The following is an 18,802-nucleotide window of genomic DNA, read 5'->3' on the forward strand; positions in this document are numbered from 1 at the left end:
CAGGAAGCTTGTTTTTTTAAAAAGTACTTTGATAAAATATAAATCTAAATCTAAATCTGAATATGAATATAAATATAAATATTATAGATATAAACTCAGACTTCAACCACATCATGGGGCAGAACAGTTTATTACTGTTTCTTATGAGAAACATGGAAGTGTGGAGTCTCAATTCATGCAAGGGAAAATGTAGTCACTGAAAATGATCTAAGGGGTCTCCTTTTAGATTTATTCAGGAAAGAAAAGCCTTTTGTCCTGCCAGAAGCTAGATGATGTACACATCATGACTAGAAGTAAATTTAGAATTAAAGCTAAAACTCAGCTGTACCAAGTGGTACCAGCAATTTATACACCTCCCCATGAGAATGGCAATATGGGTGTTAAAGCAGACTCCATCCTACCACAACTGCCCAAGGCAAGGCTTTCAGATGCCAGGTACAAAATTTAGACCCTTCAGAGGAGCAGCAAATGCCTTATTGCATCTTCCTCTGCCTGGGGTTGCTCTGAGAGTTACAAGGAGTTCAGGACAAGCTCAGCAGACCTGAAAGTTTCTGGATATGCAGAGTCTCCACTGCCTCTGAGCCATGTGCTGATTTACCACTGCCAGCCTATGTACCCCTAATCTCAGCTGGGCCTCAGCTTTGGCACCTGCAGAAAGGGCACCTGCTCACCTAAAGTCTAAGTGGGTGTTTGAGGGAGACTTTTACGTGATTTTCAAAAAACAAAAAAAAAAGCTGGAGATTTTTCTGAGAAATGCACTAAAATTTATGACATTTTAGACTTGAACAATCCTGGGATTTTTTGCATATCTTTTTTTCCAGTGAGACCATAAGTTACTTCTAAGAATTTCATTTTAGTACAAAGGGAAAGCTATACTATGTATTAGACATGGAGAATCTTCCCCCACCCAAAAACAAAACCCACAAAAAAAACCCCAAAACCCGAAACCCAACCAACCAAAATAATACCAAAATAAAACCCCAAAAAACCAAACAAAAAATGAAAACCAAACAAAAATCCCCAAAACAAACAAACAAACAAACAAACAAGGATATTTATACAGCTGTATCTTCTATCTGGAATAATTAAACTAGCTGAAACTACATCTGTTTCTGAGAAAAAAAGTAATCTTCTTTTTTGACATATTTTGTGGACTTGGTTTGATCCAAAACTTCATATTTTTTGAAATTTTCTTTTAAAGAAAAACTAAAGACATTCACATCAGTGTTCAGAGCACACCTTTTTGTGGCACTTTTTCATCCAAAACACTTTTTCCTGTAGAGTAGGAATAAATAAACTCCTTTCAATAAAACTTTTTAAATAAAAAGTCTGAGACTCCTTGAAGTTGCCACTCAGACAAAACCTTTCTATTGGTTGCTGGAACCATTCAGACAAAATTGAAAGGCTGTGTTTCAAGCATAGCTAAAGCTTTCACTGCCCCTGCTTTACCTTCACTTTGACAATAACCAACTGCCTTGAGGTCAGGAGAGCTCCTTTGATGGTGGATTCAATTCTAGAGTTTTAACTTTTAAACACCCCTATGCAGCAGCTCACTTGGCCAATGTGAAGATCTGTATCAGTCCTGCACTTTCAGAACAGGAAGATAAGCAAGGAGCAGAATTGTCCCATCCCACTGTGAGAGGAGTCAGGGGGGATTCCTTTTGATAGATTTCTTGGGTGAAAATAATGCCCAAAAGCAGAAAATACCCAAGAACCATTGGGTTAAACTGGGATAAAGGATATGGTTCTGACCAGAGTGGGACAGAAAAGAGACCAGAGAAAGAAAAAGGGGGATGGAGAGAGTAACTGCTTTTACCTGCCAAGGCTGCTCCCAGAGCTCCATTTCCCAGGCAATTTTCTCAGGCATCCTGGCATGTGTCAGGGCTCTCAGCACCTGCCCAGTCCCTCCAGTAATTTTTCACCTCATGTGTAATACATGTTAAGGCATAAATAAAAATCAAATCAGTCCCTCACAGAAATGTTTTTGAAATCTTGCCTTTACTAACCTTACTCCAAAGGGGTGAGAAAGAGACGACAAAACACACTAACACAACACACTGTTACTCATCTTGCCAAAATTTGCCTCTCCTCATTGCCACAGCTGCTTGCCCCCAGCACAGGGACGCCATGCAGCAGGGCATAGGGCATAGCAACAGTGAGAAACAGGCTACCAGGGGAAAATTCAAAATCAGTTTGCAAATGAGGCGGTAGATGTAGAGGATGACTTGGAGGTGGGGGAGGTCCACAGGAAAAGGCTCTTTTTTCCTACTTAGAACTGTGAAATATTCGAGTGCCAGAGTGCTGGGGCTGTTGAAGGTACTTTCCCAGTTGCAGTACAGAAATTTCACTCTCCCTTTACACCCTTTCCCAGAAATTGTGCTCTCCCTCTGTCCTGAACACCCCAGATTCATGCCCAAAACACCTCTGCACAATTTTTTCCACCCTTAAGGAACAGGAATTTTGTCACCCACTCCCCCACAGCTGGAACCACACCCCAGGGAACAGCCCTTTTCCTGCACCTTTCGTCCTTTTCCTCTGCACAGAGAAGGAGTAGTCAGAGCCTGTGGTTACCAAAAGGGCAGGTATTTTACCAATCACAGCTCTTGCAGAGACTCAGAGGCATTAGACCCTTGAACTGTTTAATAAAGCTTAAGAAACAATTATTGTCTAATGGTCTAATATAGCTTAAAATAAACCCATTAACTGCTGGCTTACAAAATACCCTGGGGTCTTTGTACGTGGAGGCAGAACACAGTTGTCAGAGGATTTATTTCCTTCATCTGCAGAAAGAATAATTAGGACCAGCCCTAATCAGAATGCTATGTGCTAAAGAGACACTTGGCAGTTGTCTCCTAAAAATATTCCAGGCAAAATGCTTCAAACTAATTAGTACAGAGATTGATGTTTTTGACAAGGGGCACACAAAAAACATCCCTATCCTATGAAAAACCACAAAATTACAACTTTGGAACTGGTATTGTGGAAAGGGTTTCACATCCACAAAGGTAGACATGACAGCTGCACATCCTTTCTCTGCTTTAATCAAATATTCCTTTTCAGAACTTCAAGAAAATACAGATGAAACAATCAGCCTGCATTGCTTCATGAAAACATTACATTCCCATAAAACATACAGAGACTCTCTTAAATATGCTTGCTGCTTTAGACAGTATTCCACTGGTCTGGATCACATTTACGTGACACTTTTCAAGACAAAGGAATAACAGAAGCTGATCACAGGCTCCTTAGCCTTTTTAGGGGAGATCCTCATTCTTCCTGGGCACCAAGCAGGGACAGACCAAGACACAGAGGTCTGTCAGTCACAGCTGATTTGTCTGTCAGCACCTGGGTCTTGCTGGGTGCTGCACTCTTCAAGTGTTGGTTCAGCGAGCCAGGCATGGTCGCCAAGATCTTACTGGGTTGATCTTTAGCTGAACCAAGTTGCTGTAGCTGTTGTCTGCTTCTGGGGTAAAGCTGAGCTCATCACTAATGCCCGGAGCACCCATGGAGCCTGGGGGAGGCCAGCAGAGCAGACAAGGTCACACAGCATTCACCTCAGCCCGGCTTGGAATTTGCAAGCAGAAAAAATGGTCACAGCACTCAACATGACTATCCAGCTGAAGGCTTCTCTCCCACTAACAGCTGGACTTACATTTCATCCTCAGCGTGGAATCTGGTTTATTTTGGAAGCTTATTTTAAAGTCCGATGTGTTTTCAGCAATATTATTTCTAGTTACAATTTAGAGATGGCATTTTCTTTAATTCTGATTAATCTGTTAAATAAATATGCAAATATATCAAGTGCTCTATATAAAAATACATACACACAACAAACAACTCCTCATAATAAAAGCAAGATTAATAAAAATATGTACTGTTTTACACATATGAAATGGCTGTCTAGTTTCGAAACTATAATGAAACAATTACACATAAGTCACAGGACATAATCTAAAAAGAATCAGCATATATAAAATAATGGCATTGCCTCTTGAGCATCTCTCCTTTAAAAATATACAAAGAACCCAACCAGTGTTGCCTGTGCTTTTATAGCTACTGACTATAAAATAAATTACCAAGAAGTTTGTGGATTTCTTCATTTAACATCTGAACAGGGAGATGAATAACATGCCACAGACTCTTTGGTTTTTTTAAGAGAAGTTTAGCCTCCAAGACAGTGAAATACGTCCTTCTCACTGAGACCTATTCCCAGTTAGGATTTAACAATTTTTAATTCTTACCCTGGATCTCCCTACTTAGTGGAATGAGTACCTAACAGCAGTTTAAACACAGCCTTCAGCAGATCACTCTGATTTCTAATGACAAATAGAAAAGTGTGCTTAAAAACATTAAACAAGAATCAATCCATTGTTCACAGATGAAATATCTGATGTGCATAAAGCCAAAAAACATCTTATGTGTATTTTAAAACATCACTTTCTCTTGGGACTTTTTGCCCAGGTGTAAATTGCCCTGAGCAGATCTGCCAGCAGATACCAGGGCACTTGAGCATTTCCATGAAACACATGGGAAACTGCTGGAGGGCTGTGACTCAGAAATATAATCAACAGTCTTGTTCTTTATGTTCCAGTAAAGATCAGTGCTAGCTGAAGTCAGTATTTAGCCAGCTGAATATTCACCCTCCAAACTGCTTCAGATGGAGAACATAATACAACACACTTTAGCAGAGCAGTTTCAAAGACAGGGGCTATGGTCAGTGAACAGAACTCCTGAACAGCCCTGCTACAGACCATCCACATCCCACAGCTGGCACAGACCAGCATTTTTCCCTGCATTTCCTGGGGGGAGTCCAATTGGAAGTTTACAATTCTCCCTCCATTCCAATAAGCTTTCTAAAAATGGCATAGACCACTGGTAGTAAATAATTGTTTTCCTGACAATTCTTATCAATATAATGCACAGCATCATAGCTTAATACAAATACTTTACAGACACAAAAGGACATAACGAAAGCATGTAACAATGCAGCTCAACTACTCTACTATATTACATGGCTGGGAAGAGTTTCCTTTCCTTTGCTTTGATCTTTTCTGTAGAAATTGAACTTCTGGTACCAAAAAGCAAGCGATGTTTCTTTTTGGTGTTTTTAAAAAGCTGATGGAAAAAATGTAGATGAAATAGAATTCAGAGGAAATGAGCGAGATCATAGAAAAGCAGCTTTTAAAATATAAGCAATCTCGTATAATGTAATAGTTATAGAGGAAAAAAATTAATAGGCTCAGCATCTCCTTACCAAAATGGAGCAGAATACGGAGACCTATTTTCAGGAATAAAATACTGTCAGCTTCCCTAGTGATCTCAATTGCTTGATTTGTGCATATGTGATAGAGCTGGGGTCATTTTGTTTTATTCATTATCTTAACTAACAGGCTCATTAAACACATGCACAAACTTGGACCAATGAATGAGGTGGGGAGAAGAGCAGTGAACACCTCAAAAACTGAAGGATAATTGTACAGGTTGCTAGGATAATGAAGAATAGAAGTTTATTATATTTCAGCTCATGTTTTCATGCCTTTATTACCCCTCCCGAGAAGACTTGCTGTATGTCCATAGATATTTAAAAATAGAGATAAATAAATTTTGTCCTTCTGGGTTTCCTTCGTTGCAGACCAAGCCACACATAATTATAAAATGTCACTTTTTGTTTATACTGGCAGATTCTGAATGTACCCACAGCCATTCCTGGCTGGAAGGCATTTCTGAAGGATTCTGCTGTTGCAGACATTGTAGAAGATGCCTTTTGGGTTTAAACTTGATTTTTTTACTCTTGACATTTTTCCTCACTTATTTCTCTACCATGGCAAGTTTTATACTTTAAATATCTGTAAGATGGAGTGACTGGATACTTCTTTAGCTTCACACAGTGAAGACCTTCCATCTGGGGAATAATGATGTAAACTTGTATGCCTCCTAACATCCAGGACACAGTGAGAGTCCTCTGTGAAGGGACTGGGAACTGAAAGCATTATGCAACTCTTGGGGGTGTATTTCAGAAAGCACATGTCAATTTTTAAACTCAGGCGTCATTGCAAAGTGATTTAAAAGAAACAGAACTTATGTTCAAAAGACATCAGTAGCACAGTGCATCTGTGAATTCCTGTTCAAGTTCCACATGATTTTGGTTTCCCCAGCCCTGATCTGCTTGGCAGTGTGGTACCATTACACTCCAGTCTTCATGTCACACTCGTGATGATTTTGTGTTTCATTAACAGTCAGGAATTCATCACATGCTTGTGTTCGGTCATTTGACTGTTCTTTATGAACCAAGTGCACCATTTCTTGTGATTTGCTGATATCTCCATTTAATTCACTTGTCTTCCTGTCCTCCACTGCCCCTTTGCCATTGTTAATCACTAGCTTTTTCTTCTGCCCACATCTAGAAAGAAATGAAAATTAAATATTATAAATAGAGTACAAAAAAATAATAAAAAACTGAAGGTCAGTATTTAGGAAAAGGTGATTGGAAATTAAAATTGTGTCGGCCAGTGCAGACTTACACCATACAAAGTGTAAAATTTCTCCATATTGCATATTTTATTTTTGAAAACATCCACCATTATATGCATAAAATTTATTAGGAGCTCACTTATCTAATTTCTATTTACTGTTACTACATATAGCAATAACATTCATTACTGAAGACTAGAAATTTTTTTCTTTCATTTGAATTTATCCACATTTTTGAACTTTGTAAATAGCCCCACTATGAAGACAACTTCGAAATCCAGGCTTGGGACCACAGCTTTGAAATGCACAAATTCTTAAGCAAGCAGAAAATCTGGATCAAGCTCTCACCTCATTAAACAAGACAACTGTTTTTTCCTTTGTATTAGCAGGCCAAGCTCAGAAGCCAACCAACAGTAAGGAAATATGGAGAATTACTCTTGCTGTTGTCAGCAGCAGAGTTCCTTGGGATGTTCAGGTAGGAAAGAGGTACTGGGATTTTCAAGTTACACTCGCTGCAGGACTGCCCAATAAACCTTATATGTAGCTCTGAATTAAAACACACTAACCCACAGTCTAAATTTTAAAGAGTCACCAGTCCAAAGCCGATGCACACTGGTTATCCTGGGCTGGGTATCCTTCAGCATAGTAAAACAGCACTACTTACACTGCTGTCAGATTTACTGTTTAGATGACTCCCTGGCTACACAGTGCTGGACATCCCACTTGTCCTCAAACAGCCTTGTGCAAAGTGAATATGCAGAGCCCAGCATGCCTAGGAGGGACAGTGTGTCTGTGAAGTTGGACTTCTAAGTCCTTTCTTCTTAAATGAAGCATATTTACTCCTGAAGGACTGATTTGGCTGTTCAATTTTACTAAGATGCTCTTGAAATAGCATTTTTTTCATGTCTACTGACTCATAGATGAGGGTTATTTTATCTGAAGTAGCTCAGTTCACTCTGCTAATGCTACACACACCCTTGGGAATGATTTCCTGCTCTGCAGTCATAAAATGCCAAAAGACACCAGCAAAGAGCTATGGAGCTCCACAGCCTCTTAAAAGAGCAGCTCAGAGTGCTCTGAAACCAACAGACTAGGAAAAAATGTGCTCACTACTTCCTGCACAAAAATATCCACATGTTATATGGTCATTATGATAAAAAAGGAGTTAAAATCCAACTTTCAAGTAGCAAATAGTTACTCTGTTAAAAAGCTCAACTTTAACATTCAAGTAGCAAAAAGCTGTTGAAGACAATTGGCAAGTAACCTCAAAACAGGCCCCAGAGAAAAGAAAGAGTTAAGAATATTATAGCCCATCCTTTAGGCTAGGGTTTTTCCAATTTCTCAGCTAACTTTGCACAGATCATTGCATTACTTTTTACTCCTCAGCTTCCTCATCTGTAAAATGGAGTACATAGAGCTCCTGAGAGCTCAGAGAGCAATGTTAGCATATATGCTTGTGACTGCCAGCTGTGATAGTGGCTCTTGTTCAGAAGAAACAGAATAGCAGGTTTTCACAGAATCGCTGTGACTGTCTAGGACAGCCCTTCACACTGGCACACAGACAATGCTTTAATGGTGGAGAATTATTCCTGGCTCATCCTGTGGTTGTTACTGTGTGTTCATCTCCCAACTTCCACCCTCTATGAACACAATTTTCCCATTGATAACAAATAAAGAGAGGGTAATCATTTTTCTGTGATCTATGTACAGTTAGTTTCCCTTTCCCAGACTAAACAGTTCATGTAGCTGCTGACTTCATGGGAGTGGTTCCAGGTGAGTGTGAAGGCTGATGTGTGACCTGTGCAGGACATGGTGACCTGGGTCCCCACACCACAAGCCACAGAGCTTTGCAGAGGATGCTCTTTCCTGTGGTTTGCTGCTCTGCTCTTTGAGAAAGCTCTGGAGACTCTCCAAAGGAAGACAGAAGTGAGGCAGCGTGTTTTGGAAATGTAAAGGGGTGGCCTTACCTTCTGCGACTGTTGACAGCAATGCACACTGCCAGGATCAATGCAAGCACCACCAGAGCAACAACAATGATCAGCCAGTCTGCAGGGACAGATGAGGGAGGGCGAGAGAGAGTGTGAATGTATCTCATGTGGTTTTGCCATCTCACAGAACTGCAGAAACACAATCTCTTCTGCTTCCCATAAGCTGTCACACTCTTTTCCTAGCCTCCATGAATGTTTGTTTGGTGTACAAAGTCTTTCCGTGCAAATCAAACACATTTTCATCACTCAGCTATAGACAGGCCAGCTCAGATTAAATACCCCATTACTGCTATCACCTGGAAGCACTTTGGTGGGCATAGTGAAGAGGAGCTGTTTCACTGATTTACTCCAATGGCAAAAGAAAAAGCTCAGCATGACACACCTACAGTCTCAGGCACAGAAGCAGGATGAGTTTTAGCACATTTTAGTAAATCAGGTTTCACAACCTTCCCAGTAGCCTACTTTCTACTACCATTATAGCTCTGCTACCATTACAGATGGGGGTCCTCTCCCAAGAGTTATGTCCTGTATTTTCTTTGTTTGAAACAACCGTTCCTAGTTTAACAAGACTCATGCATTTAATTTGCAACAAATTACCTCTTCTAGTTAGTTAATTATTAGTACTCCATGGTGAAAAACTGATAGGCATTCTTTTCATAGCATGCTTTTCTTATATCTCCCTTCAGTTTTCCCTGCAAATGATGAGTTCTTCAAAAGGTGCTTCAAAGGTTACCTTCCCAAAATTTTCTGTGTGCTCTTGTCCATTTTTTTCCTGTGACTAATGCAATGCCTTGAACTGAAGACAGAGTTTCACCTCTGGACTTGCTAGGCCTAAGTACAGTGGGATAATTACTTTCTCTGTTTTAAAAATTACTTTACCACTAATAAGTCCCAGAATATATTCACATTCTTTTGCAGTTGTATCATGGTGTTGGCTTCTTTTTATTCTATTTTAGTCTGCACACTCTCTTCTGGAGAGCTTGTCTTAGCTGAACATTCTCATGGATATGATGCTATGCATATAACTTTACCAAGTTTTGCTTGATTTAATTTCAGTTTATAAAAGTTAATTGAATCTTAATCCCACTCCCCAAATGTATGGTTTCTCTTATCTTAATACTATATGAGTTACAATATACATTTCACAGACTACTTGTGAAATGCTGAATATGATCTGATCCAGAACAAAGCTTGAGCAAAGCATTTGACCTTCATTTTCATATCTTACTTCAGTTCATATGAAGACAAGTCTGTCCTTGGATTTTTAAAACATTTGACTTCCAAAACCCACCTGGTACACGGGCCGACCTTGATTCTGAACCTATTTTTGTTGTGGCAGTCCCTCCAGGGGAAGTCATGGATTCATCATGTCCCTTGTGTGGTCCTTGGTTATCATACACACTAGAGGTAGAGCCTAAAGAACAAAAAAACCCCAGCCATTAGGCCAAAAATGCTTGATGGATATTTAACAGCAATGTATGAAGACTGCAACTTAAACAGTGTAAAAATCATACTCTGGAAAGTCCATGCTGAAGCAGTTAATGAGTGTTTGTACTGAAAATTATCACACAGACTATAAGCATGACACTTATTTGAACTATGGCTAGCTTTAGTATTTTGAGAAGCAAAACTCATGGCTTTCCCCACTTGTCTCCCTCATATGTTTCAATTATATTCTGACACAGGATAAAAGTGAACCCCTAATACTCTAATGTTGTCATAAAATTGAACAATAGTCCTTTGAATGCTTGTGACTTTGGCAGCTAGAGTGGGACTCTAAAAATTAAAAGTATTCTTCTCCTAATAGAAAAAAGTGTTCTCTGCAAACTTAGATGTGGATCCTCTTGTCCTTTTTAATAAGTTGTGTAATTTGGTTCCAAGATGGTGTTAGACCTTTAATCAGTCTCTTATATTTTCTAAGCTGGCCATACTGCTTAAACTTTTAGGCAATTACATTCCTGGCCCATGCTATTGCCATAAGGTTATCCCAAGTCTATAATTATCAGCAGACTATAGATACAGTAATTTCATGATCACTACAAAAAATATATGACAGATCTCCACCTCTCTGAATTCTTCCAGACTCCAAGAAATTAAACACTAACTTTAATCAGCTGTAAAGTTCTTTTTCTTTATCACACATTACAACTAATTTCTGTCCAATATTTCTGATCTCATTTCCTAGTAACAGCTGGCAAATGCAAAATTGAGAAGCATGTTTTATTCCCTCTGTGAAGCACAGCCAGCAAGCAGCTCATGAATTTTCCAGATGTTTTTATTATTTTTGTTAACAAGAAACTTATTGACTGGCGTGTTGTTTGGTGCTATCTCACAACAAAGGCCAGAGCACAAATTCAGCAATGAAGAACCTTGATCTAGCAGCACAGAAAGCTGACCAAGAGGGACCTACTAACTTGTCTACACTACATCTCAGCAGATTTTTGAGCTTTTTCTCCACAAAACCCCTTATAAAGGCATTCAGACATTTATTAGAAGTTGTGTGCTTAGAAACCTGCTACATTTGCTCCTCCCCTGAGCATTGAGAAGCAGCAGCAAGGGTCAGCCACGTTCCCTGCTGTTCTGGCTCTGGGGAGGTGCTTGCAAGTGGCAGGGAGGGAACCTCAAAAGCCCTCTACATTTCATTTTGGTAACACAACAGATTTTCTTTCTTTATGGACAGTTATGTTTTGTGTCCCTTCACTGGACTGACTTGTTATGCTGTGGACACTTGGACACTTGGTGTGGTCTGACGACAGCCTAAACATTGCTGTAGAAAAAAAGCAAAAGTGGTACCGTACATCAAACCATTAATTTGATCAGAGAAGGCCTTTAATAATACATTCATGAATCTTTTCCATTCCATTTCACCTACACTGGGCAACATTACAAATGAATGAACCCTTCAATAAGCTTTTTGATAACAATGGTAATGTCTTAGTAACTCCCATCAACTGTGTTCTTAAAATGCAACAAGAGAAGGTAAATGAAAAAAGGAAGAGTTTTGAGAAAATGGCCTTCTGAGCTTTTTGCCAAGGTACTCACAATACTCCCACTGAAAAAGATATTCCCACTGTAAAAGATTCAAACCTGTTCTTACAGGTTTTATGTGATTAAAACAGAAAGGCAGCAAACATTTTTTCATAGTGTGTAATGTCTACACACAAAATTAAGAAGGGAGCTTAAATTAATTAAGTGAATAGGGCCTGTGAAATGAAAGAAATGTGTTTTAGTAGGAAGACATTATTTAAAACAGATTTCATTGTTAAAATTCTGACAAATACATATTTTGCATTTATAGTCCTATGCCTACATCAAAATACTCTAACCAGGCAATTTTGTTAGAGTTGAATTTACTGCTTTATACAAAATTCTTGGAAAAATAATTAGCCCAAGTTCTACCTCACAATATATTAATTAGTACTAATGAATTATTAAAGGAATTAGTTTTCAACTGTTTTCTGTATAATACTGTAAGGATATAGGTACATAATCTTGTTTATATGCAATGAATGTCCACAGAGCATTGGCAAAACTGCTCTGGAATGGTTCCACTAACTTCCAAGAAAGTGCATGAAAACAGTGTTTGGATTAGCTGAATTGGGAAAAAACCCTTACTTTTAGGATGGTTATTTGTGAGGAAACCACATTTGGGAATATGGAAAATTCCCTTCATTTCCCATGTTATTAGCATCCAAAAACATTACCAAAGGCTGTATGTAGTATAACAGGCTAACACTGTTAACTGCAGTAACTTCATCAGAAGAATAACTCTTTGAAAAACAAGGCTGTTCACAAAAGAAATGTCAGTTACAGCCCAGTAACAGCTACATCTAATCACTGGAAAGATACCAACAGCACATATAGCTAGGAAAAAAATGGTGTCACAGAGAATTACCTTTCTTTTGTACTTATTCAGCTAATTTAAAAGGTTACAAATGGGGGGAAGTGACAGATACTTAAGGGTTACATAGCTGTCATTTGTGCCCAGCAAAAAAAAAAAGAAAGACAAAATGCTATCACAAATATATGGGCATGAGCAGAAAGTTTGCATTTCTTCATTTCAATAGTTGTGTTACCACATGCTGATAACAGAATATAAGAAAAGCTTATTTGCAAAACACTATTTACAGCCTTTACATAATGCTTTTGCTAGAAAGAGATACCATTCATGACATCTTATCAGCAGGTTAAAACCAATAACAAAACCTAAAAAGGAAATCATAATATGACAACCATTTACAATTATGCCTAGTACACATTTTTGGACAATAACTATTGTCCACAACAACAACTTACTGATGGATAAATGAAAATGGTTATAATTCACTGTTCTTACTGGTAGTAAGAGGAGTCTGCAAGGGAATGAAACGGTCCTCAATGTCTGAAAAAACTCCAGGTGTCCCATGGACATGGAAACCATCTGTGGTGGTTGCTGGTTCACCTTCCCTTCCAGGTGCAGTGCCAGGTGCCAGTGGCTCCTTGGTTGCTTTCTCTTGGTCAGCATCATCCACAGACTCTATGACTGCCATGATGGTGGCATGATCAGGGAGCACTCACAAAAACCACCACCTACATAATTTCCTGGGCCACAGCAAGCCAGAAAGCACCTTCGCCTTCCTCATGCAAAGCACAGAAAGAGGGGAGAAGACATGAGGCCTCTCCTTCTTCTTCCACACTGTCACTGGCTTCTGAGAGACCCTGAAGCTCCACATCTATGCTCAGCATGTTGGAGCAGGATGCTGGTGACATACACAGATCCCAGTGACAGAGGGAAAGGGGAGACCTTTAGAAGAAGAGATGACAGCAGCAACAACCTGACCCTATCACTCAGGAGTGAGTGGCCTCACCTCTGTCGGTTTTGCCTGGCAATACACAGGGGAAGAGAAGTAAGAAACTGATGGCAGAATTTAAGGGATGTAATTCTTTAATGAATGCACTGCCCTCACCACTGGGACACCACTTCCCAGTAATGGTGCTGCTGCTGAGTTGACGGATCAAGTCATCTGATTAGCCTGCCAGAGCACCTCCACCACACCAGTCATGGTGCCAAAGCATATCCAGCCTAATCCCACTGATGCATAAGAAAGGAAGATTAGGTTGGGGATTCAGAACCACCAAAGTGCATGTCTCACAGAACATTTGGGAGATCACCCGAAAACATGCTTCAGCAAAGGTCAGAAACCACCAAGTACACCAGCAAGAAGGAGCAAGGAGTCCCTCAGGCCTTGTTCACAGATCCTATGCCAGATTTTTCACTGCAAGTCCACGCTGAGAATGAAGATACCCAGGATGAGAAAGATAGTGAAAGGAGTCATCTTCAGCAGAGATAATGTCTCATTTCACACCAGACATGAGAAATGAGAATGATCCATTATTCTTGCTGATACCCATCAGAAAATAGTCATTACCAGCTGTGGTCACACTGGAGGTAGTTCTGTGGAGGCCTTCATCTCTGTGCGTATCCATGGGATTTGTGATGCCCTCAGTGCCCTGTCCTGGTTCATCATCTGAAGGCAGAGGTGTTTGAGTTGGCTCTTTGTGGTGGGCACCCTCAGGAGAGGAAGCAGATGTCACCACAAGGCGAGGTGCCCACGCTTCCTGGGTTATATCTTCTGGTGCCAGAATGTCAGTGGAGGCTGTGACTGTTGTGATGATGGCCAAGTTAACTTCAAAAACATTTTAAAAATGCACCTTACATATTACTCCCTCTTTATTTTTAGTAATCTCTAGCTTTTTAATTTATTTGCCTATGTAGACTCTACAGTGAGAAGATAAACAAAACAAAACAAAGCCACAAGCAAAGAATATCCTCTGCATATGACACACTCTTTTTGGTTTGCCTCTTCCTTCATTAATATTCACAATGCAGCCTAAAATACTGGTTTTGAAAATACCTAGTGAACACTGTTTAGAAGTGAGAAAACAGCAATATTATTTTCAGAATGAGTATAAGAATTCCTCTTGTTACACAGAGGAATGAGATTAGAATTACTTAATAACATCTGAAAAAATTGCAAAATCATACTTGGGTTTTCATATTTGCAACTGACCTGTCAAACCTCATAAATTTTGAAAACAGTGAACTGGAAAACTTTACAGAATCTCATTCATATTTAGAAAACGTGAGCAGATGATAGTGAACACAAACTTTTTCATCTACAAACTATATTTTTAATCTACACAATTTGCAGTTTTCATAGCTCTCTGTCAAATCCTAAATGTTGAGGATTAAATAGTCCAGATAAAAATGGATTTAGAGGTAGAAAAGCAAAACGATAACAGCTAATTTTTCCTTAGAACATCTCTTTTATAAAATGCAGGAAGAAAAGATGCAAGAAGTTCCAAACAACTTCAGTGTGATAAAAAAAATCTTATTGTATTAAATAAAAAAGAAGTATTTTCAATGAGAATAATTTTAAATGGATAACATGCATAGTTTGAGAATTTAAGTTAGAACCTTGCAGAACTACATAAACAAACTCCAATAAATTATTTCAGATTTTACAGTATTAAGAGAATATGCTGAAAAATTAAGACCAGGAATGACCAGACATTTGCACTACCAGCCACCTCCAAAAAGCAACTGTTTTCACAGTTAAAAATACACCCAAGTAAAGTCAGGGTGCACAAGAAACAGGGCACACAGGAAAAAAAATATCCTTAAGCAGACAGGAATTCTTGTTGGGATATTTACATGCAACAAAATAATAAAAACATTTGCAATGTAAATTCACAACAAGAATGCACACTTCGAAGATGAGAAAGGCAAGGAAAGAAGTCAGTTTCAGAAGAAATAATGTCTCATTTCACACCAGACATGAGAAATGAGTACAATCCATTATTTTTATGGGAACCCATTGGAGGAGAGTCATTACCAGCTTTGTTCATAGTGGCTGTGGTCCTGTGGAGAACTTCATCCCCGGGGGCATCTGTGGGATTCGTGATGCCTTCAGTGCTCATTTCTGGTTCATAATCCCGAGGCAGAAATGGTTGAGTTGGCTCTTTGTGGTGGGCATCATCAGGAGAGGCAACAGCTGCTATGATGGTTTAATAACAGATGATTTAAGCACAGGTTATTTAATAGCTGTGAATTCCACGTGTGTGCTGCTGTGGCCTACCCATTTCCATCCCATCCAAGCCTCCTGTTCCCCTCAAAGCACTGTTACCCTTTTCTATCCACAAAAAGGGCAGAGAAGGGAGCCCTTGTGTACATCACCACTGCTCTCTCACAGTTTTGGTGAGACATATCCATTTGCTGTTCTTGCCTGCTTTTTTACTTAATTAAAAAGACTCCTGAGGGCAATGGACCCAGGGAAAGACACAGAGGCAGAAGTCAGAAGGATTCCCTGACTCGCATCCCAGGCTACCTACAGAGTCTCAGCTTCCTTGGCACTGTCACTTGCTCTAACAGTTTCACGTTACAAGCATCAGTACTGAAATACTGACAGTCAAGAAGACATGAAGGCCTCTGCTTCTTCTTCCACACTGTCACTGGCTTCTGAGAGACCCCTAAGCTCCACATTTAAGCTCAGCATGTTGGAGTGAGATGTTGGCAAAATATACAGATTTGAGATGGTCTCTCCTCTCCATCTCCAGTGGCAGATGGAGAGGAGAGACCTCCAGAAGAAGAGATTACCCATGTTTTAGAACACTATTTTGATGTTATAAATACTGTGTTATATGAGAATGAATTGCTGTGTCTTGACAATTTTATAGATTCCAGCCTCTCATCATTGTATGAATGAACCAGAGGGATAAAGATTTCAGTAAAGTCTATGAAAAGAACACTCTTTCACCAGGTGAATATTCACAAATGGAATGGATTAACCTCGAGGTACAAATATGCGTAAGTATGGATTCGACTTTATGATAAAGACAGTCTGGCAGCACCAAATAATGTAACTTAAGTAATGAGCTGGATGCAATTGCACAGCCATGCTCCAGTAAGGAATGAAAAGCCCTCTAAGTGGTGGTGGCAAGTAAAGATCAAATGTTTTATATTGAGCTAAAATTGAAATCTGTTTCACCACCATCCAGACAGGGCACAGAGAAAATTAATCACTCTACAGTTTATGAGATCAGTAATTACTCCTTCTACAAGTTCATGCAGTATCTTTCCAGGAGAGGCCATCTGAGAGACAGAAGTGATGCAGCATACATAACAGACATTATTACTAGTACCTGTGGTGGAAGACTCTCTTTCATGATTGCTCTCTCTGGAAGGAGTAACTCTATCCATTCCAGCAGGCTCTGTGGCATAATCCTCTCCCTCATTCCAGCCTGGAGACACCAGTGGCTCTCGTGCTGAGTCATTCTGTTTGGCCCCATGGCTGGGGACCATAGCTGTTATGATGATGGTGAAGCAATTATGAACTCAGTATATAAAGATACATTTCTCACATTATTCTCCTCTTCAGTTCTTGTCTCTATGACAGGTCTTGCTCACATGACTACTACATTTAATGGCAAAGAGAAGTAAAGTAGATTTGCTTCTCATCCTGGTTTATATTTAGAAAAGCTGCCAACTGTCATCAGTAGGACCAAATCCTTCCTCAAAATGAGCATATGCTTTTCAGAATCAAGTTGTGTTATTTTTCAAAAGTATTTATCTGAATCTTGCTGTCAAGTTTGTATCGTTGAATATTAAACCAAAATTGACTGATGCAGAATTTAAAACCTCAGACATAAATATGCAAGGATATGACCCATCAGTAAGATTTTGATCACATAATTTGAGTGTGTTGACTATATCCAATTTCTTCTGCTCAAAGTTTCACTGTTTCATTAGTTGCAGCATCTCCAGGAAAACACACAAAGAGGTGTGACAAAGGGTAATGCTAGGTCATGGTTCAGATCTGTGAATGGTGCACACAATGAATAAGACAGCATACAGCTGGAGAATATCTGATCTTGTAGTTATTTAGAAAAACACCATCCATGTCAACCAACCTGTAGATTTTATTACACAATCAAAGCAAAAGAGTACCCAAATTGTGTAAAAAAGCATAAACCTTCTTAACCCCTTCAACCCAATAAGAGGGGCAAAAAAGCAGGAAATTTGCCACAGTGTGTTACAATTTTAATTGCATTTAGGCCATTATATATTGGTGTAGTAGTGTAGGATAACAGATTATCAGAGACCTGCATTTGATAATCCACAAAGGCAGATGATGACTGTGGTGCATTCACTGTTGGCAGTCCTTAGTACAGCACATCTGTCATTAATTTGTAAGTTTGGTACACTCACAGGAACAGAAATTAAAATATATCAATTTTCAATTACCACTTTTACAGTATGATTTTATCTTTTATGCTTCAATTTATTCAACCAATGAAAGAGAGAAGCCTCTCTCTTATTCTACATTGCTTTGTTTTCTTCCCTTCATATTGCTATAGCTCAAAAGTGGGATGAGTAAACATTTTTGATACTTTTTTTTAGATATAACTGTCATTAAAAAAAACTGGAAAAAAAAATCCCAGGGCCAAGAATGACTTGCAGCAGGAGAGTGAAAACAGTTGCCAGAGGAGTGAAAAATGCAGCACACATTATTATTTTTCCACTTAAGCCTTCTCTGTTTCCTGCAGACAAAACCCTGGCAGACAGCTTGTTGAAAGCTTGTGACTGCATGACACACAACACAAAACGTAGGAGAGCTACAAAATTGACCTACTAAAGGTCTTGACATGCAAGACAAATAGAAGAGAAACATCCAGGAAAAGTCTGAAGAACAGACTAATTAAAAATATAATAATATAATATCAAAATTGCTGAGGTTTATTCACAGAACCTGTGTTATGGCCTCAGAATGCAAAAATGTGAGTAAAACATCCTAAAACTAAATTTTTATAAAACCCTGAAAATTTACTAAAATGTGACCTGCAATATTACCTGTAGAAGTTTCCTCTGAAAAATAATTTTCACCTGCAGTAGTAAATTCATGTTGTTCAATATTGCCAGTGGTACTTGCAGGATTTTGTTCTTGACTGATCCCTCCAGAATGAAAGCTGTGTGATAGTGGATGTTGGGTTGGTCCTTGATGCTTTTCATTTTCACTTGTAACTAGTGCTGGTAAGATTGTGATTGAATCAATAATGATCAAAATACTCAACATATCCTTATCATCACAGTCTACATAACAAGGGTGTTTGGCTTTTGCATTTTGGCTTTTTCTTGTTGTTGCATTTCATGTGAAATGAAAGATGTAAGAAAACAGAAGTCTTCTGGAAACCCGATCACACAAAAGCATCACCAGGAGTAGCAGAAGATTTAAGTACTCTAGAAAGGATCCCAATGACCAGTGGAAGATAAGACATATCCGAGAACCAGAAGAGCTCATAGAAAC

At 39.1% G+C, this 18,802-nt stretch overlaps 1 protein-coding gene across 1 annotated transcript in view; it reads right to left on the minus strand.

Annotated features, from left to right (window-relative positions):
- Window positions 1-3,025: 3,025 nt before the first annotated feature.
- The window catches only part of CD44 (CD44 molecule (Indian blood group)), a 54,507-nt gene continuing 38,730 nt past the window's right edge, over window positions 3,026-18,802 (minus strand). The window contains 10 exon segments of the mRNA XM_058026202.1: window positions 3,026-6,400; window positions 8,439-8,517; window positions 9,751-9,873; window positions 12,796-12,981; window positions 13,841-14,101; window positions 15,335-15,427; window positions 15,430-15,470; window positions 15,472-15,493; window positions 16,641-16,802; window positions 18,349-18,540. Coding sequence (XP_057882185.1) covers window positions 6,184-6,400; window positions 8,439-8,517; window positions 9,751-9,873; window positions 12,796-12,981; window positions 13,841-14,101; window positions 15,335-15,427; window positions 15,430-15,470; window positions 15,472-15,493; window positions 16,641-16,802; window positions 18,349-18,540 — 1,376 coding nt within the window. The 3' untranslated portion in view covers window positions 3,026-6,183.

This window comes from Melospiza georgiana, chromosome 6 (assembly GCF_028018845.1).
Source record: "Melospiza georgiana isolate bMelGeo1 chromosome 6, bMelGeo1.pri, whole genome shotgun sequence".
Classification (NCBI taxonomy): Eukaryota; Metazoa; Chordata; class Aves; order Passeriformes; family Passerellidae; genus Melospiza; species Melospiza georgiana.